Source organism: Cherax quadricarinatus, unplaced genomic scaffold, assembly GCF_038502225.1.
Source record: "Cherax quadricarinatus isolate ZL_2023a unplaced genomic scaffold, ASM3850222v1 Contig61, whole genome shotgun sequence".
Classification (NCBI taxonomy): domain Eukaryota; kingdom Metazoa; phylum Arthropoda; class Malacostraca; order Decapoda; family Parastacidae; genus Cherax; species Cherax quadricarinatus.
The window spans coordinates 189,959-206,730 of record NW_027195087.1 but is presented as its reverse complement, the minus strand read 5'-3'; the positions used below and the strand labels follow the sequence as shown (position 1 = coordinate 206,730).

The 16,772-nt window shown below is 51.4% G+C and overlaps 1 protein-coding gene across 1 annotated transcript in view; it reads right to left on the bottom strand.

Moving 5' to 3' along the window:
• The window catches only part of LOC128701002 (transcription initiation factor IIA subunit 1), a 75,392-nt gene that overhangs the window by 18,317 nt on the left and 40,303 nt on the right, over positions 1-16,772 (bottom strand). Inside the window, exons 5-6 of the mRNA XM_070079967.1 lie at positions 7,749-7,925; positions 1,249-1,392 (exon numbers count right to left, since the gene is read on the bottom strand). Coding sequence (XP_069936068.1) covers positions 1,249-1,392; positions 7,749-7,925 — 321 coding nt within the window. The remainder of the gene's footprint in view (positions 1-1,248; positions 1,393-7,748; positions 7,926-16,772) is intronic.

The following is a 16,772-nucleotide window of genomic DNA, read 5'->3' as shown; positions in this document are numbered from 1 at the left end:
AAACCATCATGTGTCATTATGGTCGTTAGTAATAAAAACATCATAACGTGTCATTATGGTCGTTAGTAATAAAAACATCATAACGTGTCATTATGGTCGTTAGTAATAAAAACATCATAATGTGTCATTATGGTCGTTAGTAATAAAAACATCATAACGTGTCATTATGGTCGTTAGTAATAAAAACATCATAATGTGTCATTATGGTCGTTAGTAATAAAAACATCATAACGTGTCATTATGGTCGTTAGTAATAAAAACATCATAATGTGTCATTATGGTCGTTAGTAATAAAACCATCATAATGTGTCATTATGGTCGTTAGTAATAAAAACATCATAATGTGTCATTATGGTCGTTAGTAATAAAAACATCATAACGTGTCATTATGGTCGTTAGTAATAAAAACATCATAATGTGTCATTATGGTCGTTAGTAATAAAAACATCATAACGTGTCATTATGGTCGTTAGTAATAAAACCATCATAACGTGTCATTATGGTCGTTAGTAATAAAAACATCATGTGTCATTATGGTCGTTAGTAATAAAAACATCATGTGTCATTATGGTCGTTAGTAATAAAAACATCATAATGTGTCATTATGGTCGTTAGTAATAAAAACATAACGTGTCATTATGGTCGTTAGTAATAAAAACATCATGTGTCATTATGGTCGTTAGTAATAAAAACATCATAACGTGTCATTATGGTCGTTAGTAATAAAACCATCATGTGTCATTATGGTCGTTAGTAATAAAAACATCATAACGTGTCATTATGGTCGTTAGTAATAAAAACATCATAACGTGTCATTATGGTCGTTAGTAATAAAAACATTATAACGTGTCATTATGGTCGTTAGTAATAAAAACATCATAACGTGTCATTATGGTCGTTAGTAATAAAAACATCATAACGTGTCATTATGGTCGTTAGTAATAAAAACATCATAACGTGTCATTATGGTCGTTAGTAATAAAACCATCATAACGTGTCATTATGGTCGTTAGTAATAAAACCATCATAATGTGTCATTATGGTCGTTAGTAATAAAAACATCATAACGTGTCATTATGGTCGTTAGTAATAAAAACATCATAATGTGTCATTATGGTCGTTAGTAATAAAAACATCATAATGTGTCATTATGGTCGTTAGTAATAAAAACATCATAATGTGTCATTATGGTCGTTAGTAATAAAAACATCATAATGTGTCATTATGGTCGTTAGTAATGGTTGTTACCTCCTCCGGGCCGTCGCCATCATCTTCGTCCTCCTCGTTATCCAGGGACTTCTTGTCGTCGTCGTCATCCTTCTCATCGTCATCATCGTCGTCATCGTCAGAGATCTCCGACGAGCTGTCTCCGGTGCCGTACGCTCCGTCAACCTGTGCATGATGTGTCCAGGAATACAAACTGACTTCATTTTTCATCAACAACTTTAGCAACACTGTAGATGGTTAACAGGAGGAAGCTAACTAGGCTATAAGGCAATGGTGGGTTGAACTCCAGCTCCTGAGACTATACAAGGAAGTCTTCAATTTACAAACATATTGGGGACGTCTTGAATTGTGTATAACATTATTTTATTTTTTTTAACAAGTCGGCCGTCTCCCACCGTGGCAGGGTGACCCACCATGGCAGGGTGACCCACCGAGGCAGGGTGACCCACCATGGCAGGGTGACCCACCGAGGCAGGGTGACCCACCGAGGCAGGGTGACCCACCGAGGCAGGGTGACCCACCGAGGCAGGGTGACCCACCGAGGCAGGGTGACCCACCGAGGCAGGGTGACCCACCATGGCAGGGTGACCCACCATGGCAGGGTGACCCACCGTGGCAGGGTGACACACCGAGGCAGGGTGACACACCGAGGCAGGGTGACCCACCGAGGCAGGGTGACCCACCGTGGCAGGGTGACCCACCGTGGCAGGGTGACCCACCGTGGCAGGGTGACCCACCGTGGCAGGGTGACCCACCGTGGCAGGGTGACCCACCGTGGCAGGGTGACCCACCGTGGCAGGGTGACCCACCGAGGCAGGGTGACCCACCGAGGCAGGGTGACCCACCGAGGCAGGGTGACCCACCGAGGCAGGGTGACCCACCGTGGCAGGGTGACCCACCGTGGCAGGGTGACCCACCGTGGCAGGGTGACCCACCGAGGCAGGGTGACCCACCGAGGCAGGGTGACCCACCGAGGCAGGGTGACCCACCGAGGCAGGGTGACCCACCGTGGCAGGGTGACCCACCGAGGCAGGGTGACCCACCGAGGCAGGGTGACCCACCGAGGCAAGGTGACCCACCGAGGCAGGGTGATCCACCGAGGCAAGGTGACCCACCGAGGCAGGGTGACCCACCGTGGCAGGGTGACCCACCGAGGCAGGGTGACCCACCGAGGCAGGTGACCCACCGAGGCAGGGTGATCCACCGAGGCACGGTGACCCAGCGAGGCAGGGTGACCCACCGAGGTAGGGTGACCAAACGAGGCAGGGTGACCCACGGAGGCAGGGTGACCCACGGAGGCAGGGTGACCCACGGAGGCAGGGTGACCCACGGAGGCAGGGTGACCCACCAAGGCAGGGTGACCCACCGAGGCAGGGTGACCCACCGAGTCAGGGTGACCCACCGAGGCAGGGTGACCCACCGAGGCAGGGTGACCCACCGAGGCAGGGTGACCCACCGAGGCAGGGTGACCCACCGAGGCAGGGTGACCCACCGAGGCAGGGTGACCCACCGAGGCAGGGTGACCCACCGAGGCAGGGTGACCCACCGAGGCAGGGTGACCCACCGAGGCAGGGTGACCCACCGAGGCAGGGTGACCCAAAAAGAAAGAAAATCCCCAAAAAGAAAATACTTTCATCATCATTCAACACTTTCACCACACTCGCACATAATCACTGTTTTTGCAGAGGTGCTCAGAACACAACAGTTTAGAAGCATATACGTATAAGATACACAACATATCCCTCCAAACCGCTAATATCCCGAACCCCTCCTTTAGAGTGCAGGCATTGTACTTCCCATTTCCAGGACTCAAGTCCGGCTATGTAAAAATAACTGGTTTCCCTGAATCCCTTCACTAAATATTACCCTGCTCACACTCCAACAGATCGTCAGGTCCCAAATACCATTTGTCTCCATTCACTCCTATCGAACACGCTCATGCACCCCTGCTGGAAGTCCAAGACCCTCGCCCACAAAACCTTCCTTATCCCTTCCTTCCAACCTTTTCGAGGACGACTCCTACCCCGCGTTCCTTCCCCTACAGATTTATACGCTCTCCATGTCATTCTACTTTGATCCATTCTCTCTAAATGACCAAACCACCTGAAGAACCCCTCTTCAGCCCTCTGACTAATACAGTGGACCCCTGGTTAACGATATTTTTTCATTCCAGAAGTATGTTCAGGTGCCAGTACTGACCGAATTTGTTCCCATAAGGAATATTGTGAAGTAGATTAGTCCATTTCAGACCCCCAAACATACACGTACAAACGCACTTACATAAATACACTTACATAATTGGTCGCATTTGGAGGTGATCGTTATGCGGGGGTCCACTGTACTTTTATTAACTCCACACCTTCTCCTAATTTCCACACTCCGAATTCTCTGCATAATATTTACACCATACATTGCCCTTAGACAGGACATCTCCACTGCCTCCAACCGCCTCCTCGCTGCTGCATTTACAACCCAAGCTTCACACCCATATAAGAGTGTTGGTACCACTATACTTTCATACATTCCCTTCTTTGCCTCCATAGATAACGTTTTTTGACTCCATATATACCTCAACGCACCACTCACCTTTTTTCCTTCATCAATTCTATGATTAATGTTCAGGTACTGACTTAAAGTCAGTACCTGAACAACCGGGCTGTGGTTCGTACGTCAGTTTGCATGCGACTAGCAGTAACAGCCTGGTTTCTCAGCCCCTGATACATCACAAGGCCTGGTCTCAGACCAAGCTGTGGGAGCACTGACCTCCAAAACCCTCTCCAGGTAAACGTGGTCTTAGGAATGCAACTCCATCGTTAAGCGAGGAGACGCTGTATTATACACAATCCATGTTTACAATGTGCTTGTAAGGTGAAGATTTACCGTTTCAATCTTCCACAAGTTAGTTGTTCTTTCTGAACCAATCACTGATGTTATGAAAGAGAAAGAAATACCCACAACTAGAAGATCAACAATGGGTACGATGTTCTTCAGAGCTGTAATGCAACACTTGTAATATTTAAATCTGGCACTTCAGGGAAGGAACAAAGTTACGGAAGTATACTTGCCCGATCAGTTTTCAGAACAAAATAAAGTTTTTTCAACGTCAGGTTAAATTAAGAGGAAATGCTTTTCCTGATGTTAAAATTAACCCTTTCAAGGTCGCGACCCCTGATCCCAAACTTACTTTCAAGGTCGCGACCCCTGATCCCAAACTTACTCTCAAGGTCGCGACCCCTGATCCCAAACTTACTCTCAGGGTTGTGACCCCTGATCCCAAACTTACTCTCAGGGTCGTGACCCCTGATCCCAAACTTACTCTCAAGGTCGCGACCCCTGATCTCAAACTTACTCTTAGGGTCGTGACCCCTGATCCCAAACTTACTCTCAGGGTCACGACCAATGATCTCAAACTTACTCTTAGGGTCATGACCCCTGATCCCAAACTTACTCTCAGGGTCACGACCCCTGATCTCAAACTTACTCTCAGGGCCGCGCCCCCCAATCTCAAAGTTATTCTCAAGGTCGTGACCCCCGATCTCAAACTTACTCTCAAGGCCATGACCCCTGATCTCAAACTTACTCTCAGGGTCACGACCCCTGATCCCAAACTTACTCTCAGGGTCACGACCCCTGATCTCAAACTTACTCTCAGGACTGCGACCCCCGATCTCAAACTTACTCTCAGGACTGCGACCCCCGATCTCAAACTTACTCTCAGGGTCGCAACCCCTGATCTCAAACTTACTCTCAGGGTCGCGACCCCTGATCTCAAACTTACTCTCAGGGTCGCAACCCCTGATCTCAAACTTACTCTCAGGGTCGCAACCCCTGATCTCAAACTTACTCTCAGGGTCGCAACCCCTGATCTCAAACTTACACTCCGGGTCGCAACCCCTGATCTCAAACTTACTCTCAGGGTCACAACCCCTGATCTCAAACTTACTCTCAGGGTCGCAACCCCTGATCTCAGACTTACTCTCAGGGTCACAACCCCTGATCTCAAACTTACTCTCAGGGTCACAACCCCTGATCTCAAACTTACTCTCAGGGTCGCAACCCCTGATCTCAAACTTACTCTCAGGGTCGCAACCCCTGATCTCAAACTTACTCTCAGGGTCGCAACCCCTGATCTCAAACTTACACTCAGGGTCGCAACCCCTGATCTCAAACTTACTCTCAGGGTCGCAACCCCTGATCTCAAACTTACTCTCAGGGTCGCAACCCCTGATCTCAAACTTACTCTCAGGGTCGCAACCCCTGATCTCAAACTTACTCTCAGGGTCGCAACCCCTGATCTCAAACTTACACTCCGGGTCGCAACCCCTGATCTCAAACTTACTCTCAGGGTCGCAACCCCTGATCTCAAACTTACTCTCAGGGTCGCAACCCCTGATCTCAAACTTACACTCAGGGTCACAACCCCTGATCTCAAACTTACTCTCAGGGTCACAACCCCTGATCTCAAACTTACACTCAGGGTCACAACCCCTGATCTCAAACTTACTCTCAGGGTCACAACCCCTGATCTCAAACTTACACTCAGGGTCACAACCCCTGATCTCAAACTTACACTCAGGGTCACAACCCCTGATCTCAAACTTACTCTCAGGGTCACAACCCCTGATCTCAAACTTACACTCAGGGTCACAACCCCTGATCTCAAACTTACTCTCAGGGTCACAACCCCTGATCTCAAACTTACACTCAGGGTCACAACCCCTGATCTCAAACTTACACTCAGGGTCGCAACCCCTGATCTCAAACTTACACTCAGGGTCACAACCCCTGATCTCAAACTTACACTCAGGGTCACAACCCCTGATCTCAAACTTACACTCAGGGTCGCAACCCCTGATCTCAAACTTACACTCAGGGTCGCAACCCCTGATCTCAAACTTACACTCAGGGTCACAACCCCTGATCTCAAACTTACACTCAGGGTCACAACCCCTGATCTCAAACTTACACTCAGGGTCGCAACCCCTGATCTCAAACTTACACTCAGGGTCACAACCCCTGATCTCAAACTTACACTCAGGGTCGCAACCCCTGATCTCAAACTTACACTCAGGGTCACAACCCCTGATCTCAAACTTACACTCAGGGTCACAACCCCTGATCTCAAACTTACACTCAGGGTCACAACCCCTGATCTCAAACTTACACTCAGGGTCGCAACCCCTGATCTCAAACTTACTCTCAGGGTCGCAACCCCTGATCTCAAACTTACACTCAGGGTCACAACCCCTGATCTCAAACTTACACTCAGGGTCACAACCCCTGATCTCAAACTTACACTCAGGGTCACAACCCCTGATCTCAAACTTACACTCAGGGTCACAACCCCTGATCTCAAACTTACACTCAGGGTCGCAACCCCTGATCTCAAACTTACACTCAGGGTCACAACCCCTGATCTCAAACTTACACTCAGGGTCACAACCCCTGATCTCAAACTTACACTCAGGGTCACAACCCCTGATCTCAAACTTACTCTCAGGGTCGCAACCCCTGATCTCAAACTTACTCTCGAGGTCAAAAAAATTAAATAAAATAAATATTCCGTCTTACCAAATGATAAAGTTTTAGTAAAGGTAATGAAACCAAAAGTACGAAATTGGATAGAAAACTTAGGGAATTAAGCTCTCGCAAAGTTAGCGCTCTCGGTGATATTTACGCATCGGCGATGTCGCCCGCTTTGATCAACATTTTGGCCAATTCCAGTGTTCCAGTCGACCAAACTCATATCTATTTTGCTAGTACTCCTTCTATTCTGTCAACTGAGTATAAGAAACTACCCGTTTCTCCATTTCAACTACCCAATAATGTGATTAGAAATCGTTAATTTGGCCAAATTCACACAAACTTCAAAGTAGGACCCAACATAAACAATGTCGACATTCCTGGCACTAAAATAACATTTTCTCTGTTCATTAGTCACATCTCCAGGCCTCCCTAGGCCTCTCTTGTATTACACTTGCTTTCCATTTTGAATTTTTCACACAGATTTACTGTTATACAGACTACTGCATTAATTATATACATACATAATGATAGTGCATTCTCAAATGCACATTAAACCAGCTGGATACATCGGACATTCATCAACTCTTGAACATTGGCAAAAATTGAACATTTCCGCTACTCTGAGTTCAATTTCGAGTTATTTTCGGTCTTGAAACCCATCAAAATCATCTCTATTTCTGTAATATATCTTCCATTCTATCAAATAAGACCAAGAAACCCAGAATACAACCATAAAACCATATGACAATACACAACAAAATCGCTGTTTTAAACCAAAAACACGAACACACCTTTTCCACATTATGCAGTGTGTGCTGCACGATTTTTATATGGTGCACACTTACCACAGATATATTCTCTCATATCTAGGCCCAAATTTGCCACTCACAGCTTATCCGAGTGAGCTGAGCTGATGGTGTTATACAACGAGACCGACATTGAACGGGTTAACCTCAAACACCAGCATAAACAAAGCAGAGATCAAATGCACTGACCTGGGTGTCCTTTAACCTCTGGTAGATGATGGCGTCCATGGTAGTTCTGTCAGCAGTGACGGTAGTTTGTGAAGATGACGATGTGGCGCCACTGGTCGTTCCTCTGGCATAGGGGGGTCTGGTAGTTGTGCGGGTTGTTGTCGTCGCGCAGATTGGCTCATCATTTGCACCATCCACCTGTGTGCGTTTTTTGGCTATTAGTTGCAATTTGGTGTTTTACTGTGGGGATTGTGAAGTACACACACTACCATGTACATCAGTCAGTGATGTAGTCATAAAATGTGCACACACACACACACACAAGGTATGATAAAGCTCATGGAGCAGGTAGTGTGTGGACCTAATAGCGACCAGTGAAGAGGCGGGGCCACGAGCTACGACACAACCCCTGCAACCAAAAATTAGGCGAGTACAATTAGGTGAGTATATACACACACACACGCACACACACACACACACACATATGAAATCACATATGAAAGACCCCTTGGGGCCAGTGACCATGTGGTTTTAAGCTTCGAATACACAGTAGAGCTACAAGTGGAGGGAGAAGCAGGAAGGCCAGGACGAATGAAGCCAAACTACAAGAAAGGGGACTACACAGGAATGAGGAACTACCTGAACGGGGTTCAGTGGGACAGAGAACTGGCAGGGAAGCCAGTTAATGAGATGATGGAATATGTAGCAACAAAATGCAAGGAGGCTGAGGAGAGGTTTGTACCCAAGGGTAACAGGATTAATGAAAAAGCCAGGATGAGCCCATGGTTTACCCAAAGGTGCAGGGAGGCAAAAACCAAGTGTGCTAGGGAATGGAAGAAATATAGAAGGCAAAGGACCCAGGAGAATAAGGAGAACAGTCGTAGAGTCAGAAACGAATATGCACAGATAAGAAGGGAGGCCCAAAGACAATATGAAAATGACATAGCAGCGAAAGCCAAATCTGACCTGAAACTGTTGTACAGCCACATCAGGAGGAAAACAACAGTCAAGGACCAGGTAATCAAGCTAAGGAAGGAAGGAGGAGAGACAACAAGAAATGACCGTGAAGTATGTGAAGAACTCAACAAGAGATTCAAAGAAGTGTTCACAGAGGAGACAGAAGGGACTCCAGAAAGACGGAGAGGTGGGGCACACCACCAAGTGCTGGACACAGTGCACACAACCGAGGAAGAAGTGAAGAGGCTTCTGAGTGAGCTAGATACCTCAAAGGCAATGGGGCCAGATAACATCTCCCCATGGGTATTGAGAGAGGGAGCAGAGGCGCTATGTGTACCCCTAACAACAATATTCAATACATCTATCGAAACAGGGAGATTGCCTGAGGCATGGAAGACAGCAAATGTAGTCCCAATCTTTAAAAAAGGAGACAGACATGAAGCATTAAACTACAGACCAGTGTCACTGACATGTATAGTATGCAAAATCATGGAGAAGATTATCAGGAGAAGAGTGGTGGAACACCTAGAAAGGAATGATCTCATCAACAGCAGCCAACATGGTTTCAGGGACGGGAAATCCTGTGTCACAAACCTACTGGAGTTCTATGACATGGTGACAGCAGTAAGACAAGAGAGAGAGGGGTGGGTGGATTGCATTTTCTTGGACTGCAAGAAGGCGTTTGACACAGTTCCACACAAGAGATTGGTGCAAAAACTGGAGGACCAAGCAGGGATAACAGGGAAGGCACTACAATGGATCAGGGAATACTTGTCAGGAAGACAGCAGCGAGTCATGGTACGTGGCGAGGTGTCAGAGTGGGCACCTGTGACCAGCGGGGTCCCGCAGGGGTCAGTCCTAGGACCAGTGCTGTTTCTGGTATTTGTGAACGACATGACGGAAGGAATAGACTCTGAGGTGTCCCTGTTTGCAGATGACGTGAAGTTGATGAGAAGAATTCACTCGATTGAAGACCAGGCAGAACTACAAAGGGATCTGGACAGGCTGCAGACCTGGTCCAGCAATTGGCTCCTGGAGTTCAATCCCACCAAGTGCAAAGTCATGAAGATTGGGGAAGGGCAAAGAAGGCCGCAGACGGAGTACAGTCTAGGGGGTCAGAGACTACAAACCTCACTCAAGGAAAAAGATCTTGGGGTGAGTATAACACCAGGCACATCTCCTGAAGCGCACATCAACCAAATAACTGCTGCAGCATATGGGCGCCTAGCAAACCTCAGAACAGCATTCCGACATCTTAATAAGGAATCATTCAGGACCCTGTACACCGTGTATGTTAGGCCCATATTGGAGTATGCGGCACCAGTTTGGAACCCACACCTAGCCAAGCACGTGAAGAAACTAGAGAAAGTGCAAAGGTTTGCAACAAGACTAGTCCCAGAGCTAAGAGGTATGTCCTACGAGGAGAGGTTAAGGGAAATCAACCTGACGACACTGGAGGACAGGAGAGATAGGGGGGACATGATAACGACATACAAAATACTGAGAGGAATTGACAAGGTGGACAAAGACAGGATGTTCCAGAGATTGGACACAGTAACAAGGGGACACAGTTGGAAGCTGAAGACACAGATGAATCACAGGGATGTTAGGAAGTATTTCTTCAGCCACAGAGTAGTCAGTAAGTGGAATAGTTTGGGAAGCGATGTAGTGGAGGCAGGATCCATACATAGCTTTAAGCAGAGGTATGATAAAGCTCACGGCTCAGGGAGAGTGACCTAGTAGCGATCAGTTAAGAGGCGGGGCCAGGAGCTCGGACTCGACCCCCGCAACCTCAACTAGGTGAGTACACACACACACACACACACACACCTGGTCAAGCACATCAAGAAATTCTACAAAGTGCAAAGGTTTGCAACAAGACTAGTCCGGGAACTATGGCAAATGTCCTATGAGGAGAGGTTAAGGGAACTCAACCTGACAACACTAGAGGACAGTGTTGTCAGGGGGTACAGGAGGGACTTAAAATAATGAGAGGTACTGACAAGGTGGATAGGGACAGGATGTTTCAGGGATGGGACACAACAGCAACAAGGGAGGACACAGCAACAAGGGAGGACACAGCAACAAGGGAGGACACAGCAACAAGGGAGGACACAGCAACAAGGGAAGACACAGCAACAAGGGGGCACACAGCAACAAGGGGGGACACAGCAACAAGGGGGGACACAGCAACAAGGGAGGACACAGCAACAAGGGGGGACACAACAAGGGAGGACACAGCAACAAGGGAGGACACAGCAACAAGGGAGGACACAGCAACAAGGGAGGACACAGCAACAAGGGAGGACACAGCAACAAGGGAGGACACAGCAACAAGGGAGGACACAGCAACAAGGGAGGACACAGCAACAAGGGAGGACACAGCAACAAGGGAGGACACAGCAACAAGGGGAGACACAGCAACAAGGGGAGACACAGCAACAAGGGGGGACACAGCAACAAGGGGGACACAGCAACAAGGGGGGACACAGCAACAAGAGGGAACACAGCAACAAGGGAGGACACAGCAACAAGGGGGGGGACAACAAGGGAGGACACAGCAACAAGGGAGGACACAGCAACAAGGGAGGACACAGCAACAAGGGAGGACACAGCAAAAAGGGGAGACACAGCAACAAGGGAGGACACAGCAACAAGGGAGGACACAGCAACAAGGGAGGACACAGCAACAAGGGGGGACACAGCAACAAGGGGAGACACAGCAACAAGGTGGGACACAGCAACAAGGGAGGACACAGCAACAAGAGGGACACAGCAACAAGGGAGGACACAGCAACAAGAGGGAACACAGCAACAAGGGAGGACACAGCAACAAGGGGGGACACAGCAACAAGGGAGGACACAGCAACAAGGGAGGACACAGCAACAAGGGAGGACACAGCAACAAGGGAGGACACAGCAACAAGGGAGGACACAGCAACAAGGGAGGACACAGCAACAAGGGAGGACACAGCAACAAGGGAGGACACAGCAACAAGGGGAGACACAGCAACAAGGGAGGACACAGCAACAAGGGGAGACACAGCAACAAGGGAGGACACAGCAACAAGGGAGGACACAGCAACAAGGGAGGACACAGCAACAAGGGAGGACACAGCAACAAGGGAGGACACAGCAACAAGGGGGGACACAGCAACAAGAGAGGACACAGCAACAAGGGAGGACACAGCAACAAGGGAGGACACAGCAACAAGGGAGGACACAGCAACAAGGGGAGACACAGCAACAAGGGAGGACACAGCAACAAGGGAGGACACAGCAACCAGGGGGGACACAGCAACAAGGGAGGACACAGCAACAAGGGGAGACACAGCAACAAGGGAGGACACAGCAACAAGGGAGGACACAGCAACAAGGGAGGACACAGCAACAAGGGAGGACACAGCAACAAGGGGAGACACAGCAACAAGGGAGGACACAGCAACAAGGGAGGACACAGCAACAAGGGAGGACACAGCAACCAGGGGGGACACAGCAACAAGGGAGGACACAGCAACAAGGGGAGGGGGACACAGCAACAAGGGGGAGGGGGACACAGCAACAAGGGGGAGGGGGACACAGCAACAAGGGGGAAGGGGACACAGCAACAAGGGGGAAGGGGACACAGCAATAAGGGGGAAGGGGACACAGCAACAAGGGGGAAGGGGACACAGCAACAAGGGGGAGGGGGACACAGCAACAAGGGGGATGGGAACACAGCAACAAGGAGGAAGGGGACACAGCAACAAGGGGGAAGGGGACACAGCAACAAGGGGGAAGGGGACACAGCAACAAGAAGGAGGGGGACACAGCAACAAGCAGGAGGGGGACACAGCAACAAGGGGGAAGGGGACACAGCAACAAAGGGAATGGGACACAGCAACAAGGGGGGACACAGCAACAAGGGGGAAGGGGACACAGCAACAAGGGGGAGGGGGACACAGCAACAAGGGGAAGGGGACACAGCAACAAGGGGGAAGGGGACACAGCAACAAAGGGAATGGGACACAGCAACACGGGGGGACACAGCAACAAGGGGGAAGGGGACACAGCAACAAGGGGGAGGGGGACACAGCAACAAGGGGAAGGGGACACAGCAACAATGGGGAGGGGGACACAGCAACAAGGGGGAGGGGGAGACAGCAACAAGGGGGAGGGGGACACAGCAACAAGGGGGAAGGGGACACAGCAACAAGGGGGAAGGGGACACAGAAACAAGGGGGAAGGGGACACAGCAACCAGGGGGAAGGGGACACAGCAACAAGGGGGAAGGGGACACAGCAACAAGGGGGAAGGGGACACAGCAACAAGGGGGAGGGGGACACAGCAACAAGGGGAGGGGGACACAGCAACAAGGAGGAAGGGGACACAGCAACAAGGGGGAAGGGGATACAGCAACAAGGGGGAAGGGGACACAGTAACAAAGGGGAAGGGGACACAGCAACAAGGGGGAGGGGGACACAGCAACAAGGGGGAGGGGGACACAGCAACAAGGGGGAGGGGGACACAGCAACAAGGGGGAGGGGGACACAGCAACAAGGGGGAGGGGGACACAGCAACAAGGGGGAGGGGGACACAGCAACAACGAGGGGGACACAGCAACAAGGGGGAGGGGGACACAGCAACAAGGGGAAGGGGACACAGCAACAAGGGGGAAGGGGACACAGCAACAAGGGGGAAGGGGACACAGCAACAATGGGGAGGGGGACACAGCAACAAGGGGAGGGGGACACAGCAACAAGGAGGAAGGGGACACAGCAACAAGGGGGAAGGGGACACAGCAACAAGGGGAAGGGGACACAGCAACAAGGGGAGGGGGACAGCAACAAGGGGGAGGGGGACACAGCAACAAGGGGGAAGGGGACACAGCAACAAGGGGGAAGGGAACACAGCAACAAGGGGGAGGGGGACACAGCAACAAGGGGGAAGGGGACACAGCAACAAGGGGGAAGGGACACAGCAACAAGGGGGAAGGGGACACAGCAACAAGGAGGAGGGGGACACACCAACAAGGGGGAAGGGGATACAGCAACAAGGGGGAGGGGGACACAGCAACAAGGGGGAAGGGGACACAGCAACAAAGGGAAGGGGACACAGCAACGAGGGGGAAGGGGACACAGCAACAAGGGGGAGGGGGACACAGCAACAAGGGGAAGGTGACACAGCAACAAGGGGGAGGGGGACACAGCAACAAGGGGGAGGGGGACACAGCAACAAGGGGGAAGGGAACACAGCAACAAGGGGGAGGGGGACACACAAACAAGGGGGAAGGGGACACAGCAACAAGGGGGAGGGGGACACAGCAACAAGGGGGAAGGGGATACAGCAACAAGGGGGAAGGGGGCACAGCAACAAGGGGGAGGGGGACACAGCAACAAGGGGGAGGGGGTCACAGCAACAGGGGGGAAGGGGACACAGTAACAAGGGGGAAAAGGACACAGCAACAAGGAGAAAGGGGACACAGCAACAAGGAGAAAGGGGACACAGCAACAAGGGGGAGGGGGATACAGCAACAAGGGGAATTGGACACAGCAACAAGGGGGAAGGGGACACAACAACAAGGGGAGGGGGACACAGCAACAAGGGGGAAGGGGACACAGCAACAAGGGGAAGGGGACCCACCAACAAGGGGGAAGGGGACACAGCAACAAGGGGAAGGGGACACAGCAACAAGGGGGAAGGGGACACAGCAACAAGGGGGAAGGGGACACAGCAACAAGGGGAAGGGGACACAGCAACAAGGGGGAAGGGGACACAGCAACAAGGGGAAGGGGACACAGCAACAAGGGGGAAGGGGACACAGCAACAAGGGGGAAGGGGACACAGCAACAAGGGGGAAGGGGACACAGCAACAAGGGGGAAGGGGACACAGCAACAAGGGGGAAGGGGACACAGCAACAAGGGGGAAGGGGACACAGCAACAAGGGGAAGGGGACACAGCAACAAGGGGGAAGGGGGCACAGCAACAAGGGGAAGGGGACACAGCAACAAGGGGGAAGGGGACACAGCAACAAGGGGGAAGGGGACACAGCAACAAGGGGAAGGGGACACAGCAACAAGGGGGAAGGGGACACAGCAACAAGGGGAAGGGGACACAGCAACAAGGGGGAAGGGGACACAGCAACAAGGGGAAGGGGACACAGCAACAAGGGGGAAGGGGACACAGCAACAAGAAGAAAGGGGACACAGCAACAAGGGGAAGGAGACACAGCAACAAGGGGGAAGGGGACACAGCAACAAGGGGAAGGGGACACAGCAACAAGGGGAAGGGGACACAGCAACAAGGGGGAAGGGGACACAGCAACAAGGGGGAAGGGGACACAGCAACAAGGGGAAGGGGACACAGCAACAAGGGGGAAGGGGACACAGCAACAAGGGGAAGGGGACACAGCAACAAGGGGGAAGGGGACACAGCAACAAGGGGAAGGGGACACAGCAACAAGGGGGAAGGGGACACAGCAACAAGGGGAAAGGGGACACAGCAACAAGGGGAAGGGGACACAGCAACAAGGGGGAAGGGGACACAGCAACAAGGGGAAGGGGACACAGCAACAAGGGGGAAGGGGACACAGCAACAAGGGGGAAGGGGACACAGCAACAAGGGGAAGGGGACACAGCAACAAGGGGGAAGGGGACACAGCAACAAGGGGAAGGGGACACAGCAACAAGGGGGAAGGGGACACAGCAACAAGGGGAAGGGGACACAGCAATAAGGGGAAGGGGACACAGCAACAAGGGGAAGGGGACACAGCAACAAGGGGGAAGGGGACACAGCAACAAGGGGAAGGGGACACAGCAACAAGGGGGAAGGGGACACAGCAACAAGGGGAAGGGGACACAGCAACAAGGGGGAAGGGGACACAGCAACAAGGGGGAAGGGGACACAGCAACAAGGGGGAAGGGGACACAGCAACAAGGGGAAGGGGACACAGCAACAAGGGGGAAGGGGACACAGCAACACGGGGGAAGGGGACACATCAACAAGGGGAAGGGGACACAGCAACAAGGGGGAAGGGGACACAGCAACAAGGGGAAGGGGACACAGCAACAAGGGGAAGGGGACACAGCAACAAGGGGAAGGGGACACAGCAACAAGGGGAAGGGGACACAGCAACAAGGGGCAGGGGACCCCGCAACAAGGGGGACGGGGACACAGCAACAAGGGGAATGGGGACAAAGCAACAAGGGAAAGGGGACACAGCAACAAGGGGAAGGGGACACAGCAACAGGGGGAAGGGGACACAGCAACAAGGGGAAGGGGACACAGCAACAAGGGGGAAGGGGACACAGCAACAAGGGGAAGGGGACACAGCAACACGGGGAAAGGGGACACAGCAACAAGGGGAAAGGGGACACAGCAACAAGGGGAAGGGGACACAGCAACAAGGGGAAAGGGGACACAGCAACAAGGGGAAAGGGGACACAGCAACAAGGGGAAGGGGACACAGCAACAAGGGGAAGGGGACACAGCAACAAGGGGAAAGGGGACACAGCAACAAGGGGAAAGGGGACACAGCAACAAGGGGAAACACAGGGGACACAGCAACAAGGGGAAGGGGACACAGCAATAAGGGGAAGGGGACACAGCAACAAGGGGAAGGGGACACAGCAACAAGGGGAAGGGGACACAGCAACAAGGGGGAAGGGGACACAGCAACAAGGGGAAGGGGACACAGGGGGACACAGCAACAAGGGGAAGGGGAAACAGCAACAAGGGGAAGGGGACACAGCAACAAGGGGAAGGGGACACAGCAACAAGGGGGAAGGGGACACAGCAACAAGGGGAAGGGGACACAGCAACAAGGGGAAGGGGACACAGCAACAAGGGGAAGGGGACACAGCAACAAGGGGAAGGGGACACAGCAACAAGGGGAAGGGGACACAGCAACAAGGGGAAGGGGACACAGCAACAAGGGGAAGGGGACACAGCAACAAGGGGAAGGGGACACAGCAACAAGGGGAAGGGGACACAGCAACAAGGGGAAGGGGACACAGCAACAAGGGGAAGGGGACACAGCAACAAGGGGAAGGGGACACAGCAACAAGGGGAAGGGGACACAGCAACAAGGGGAAGGGGACACAGCAACA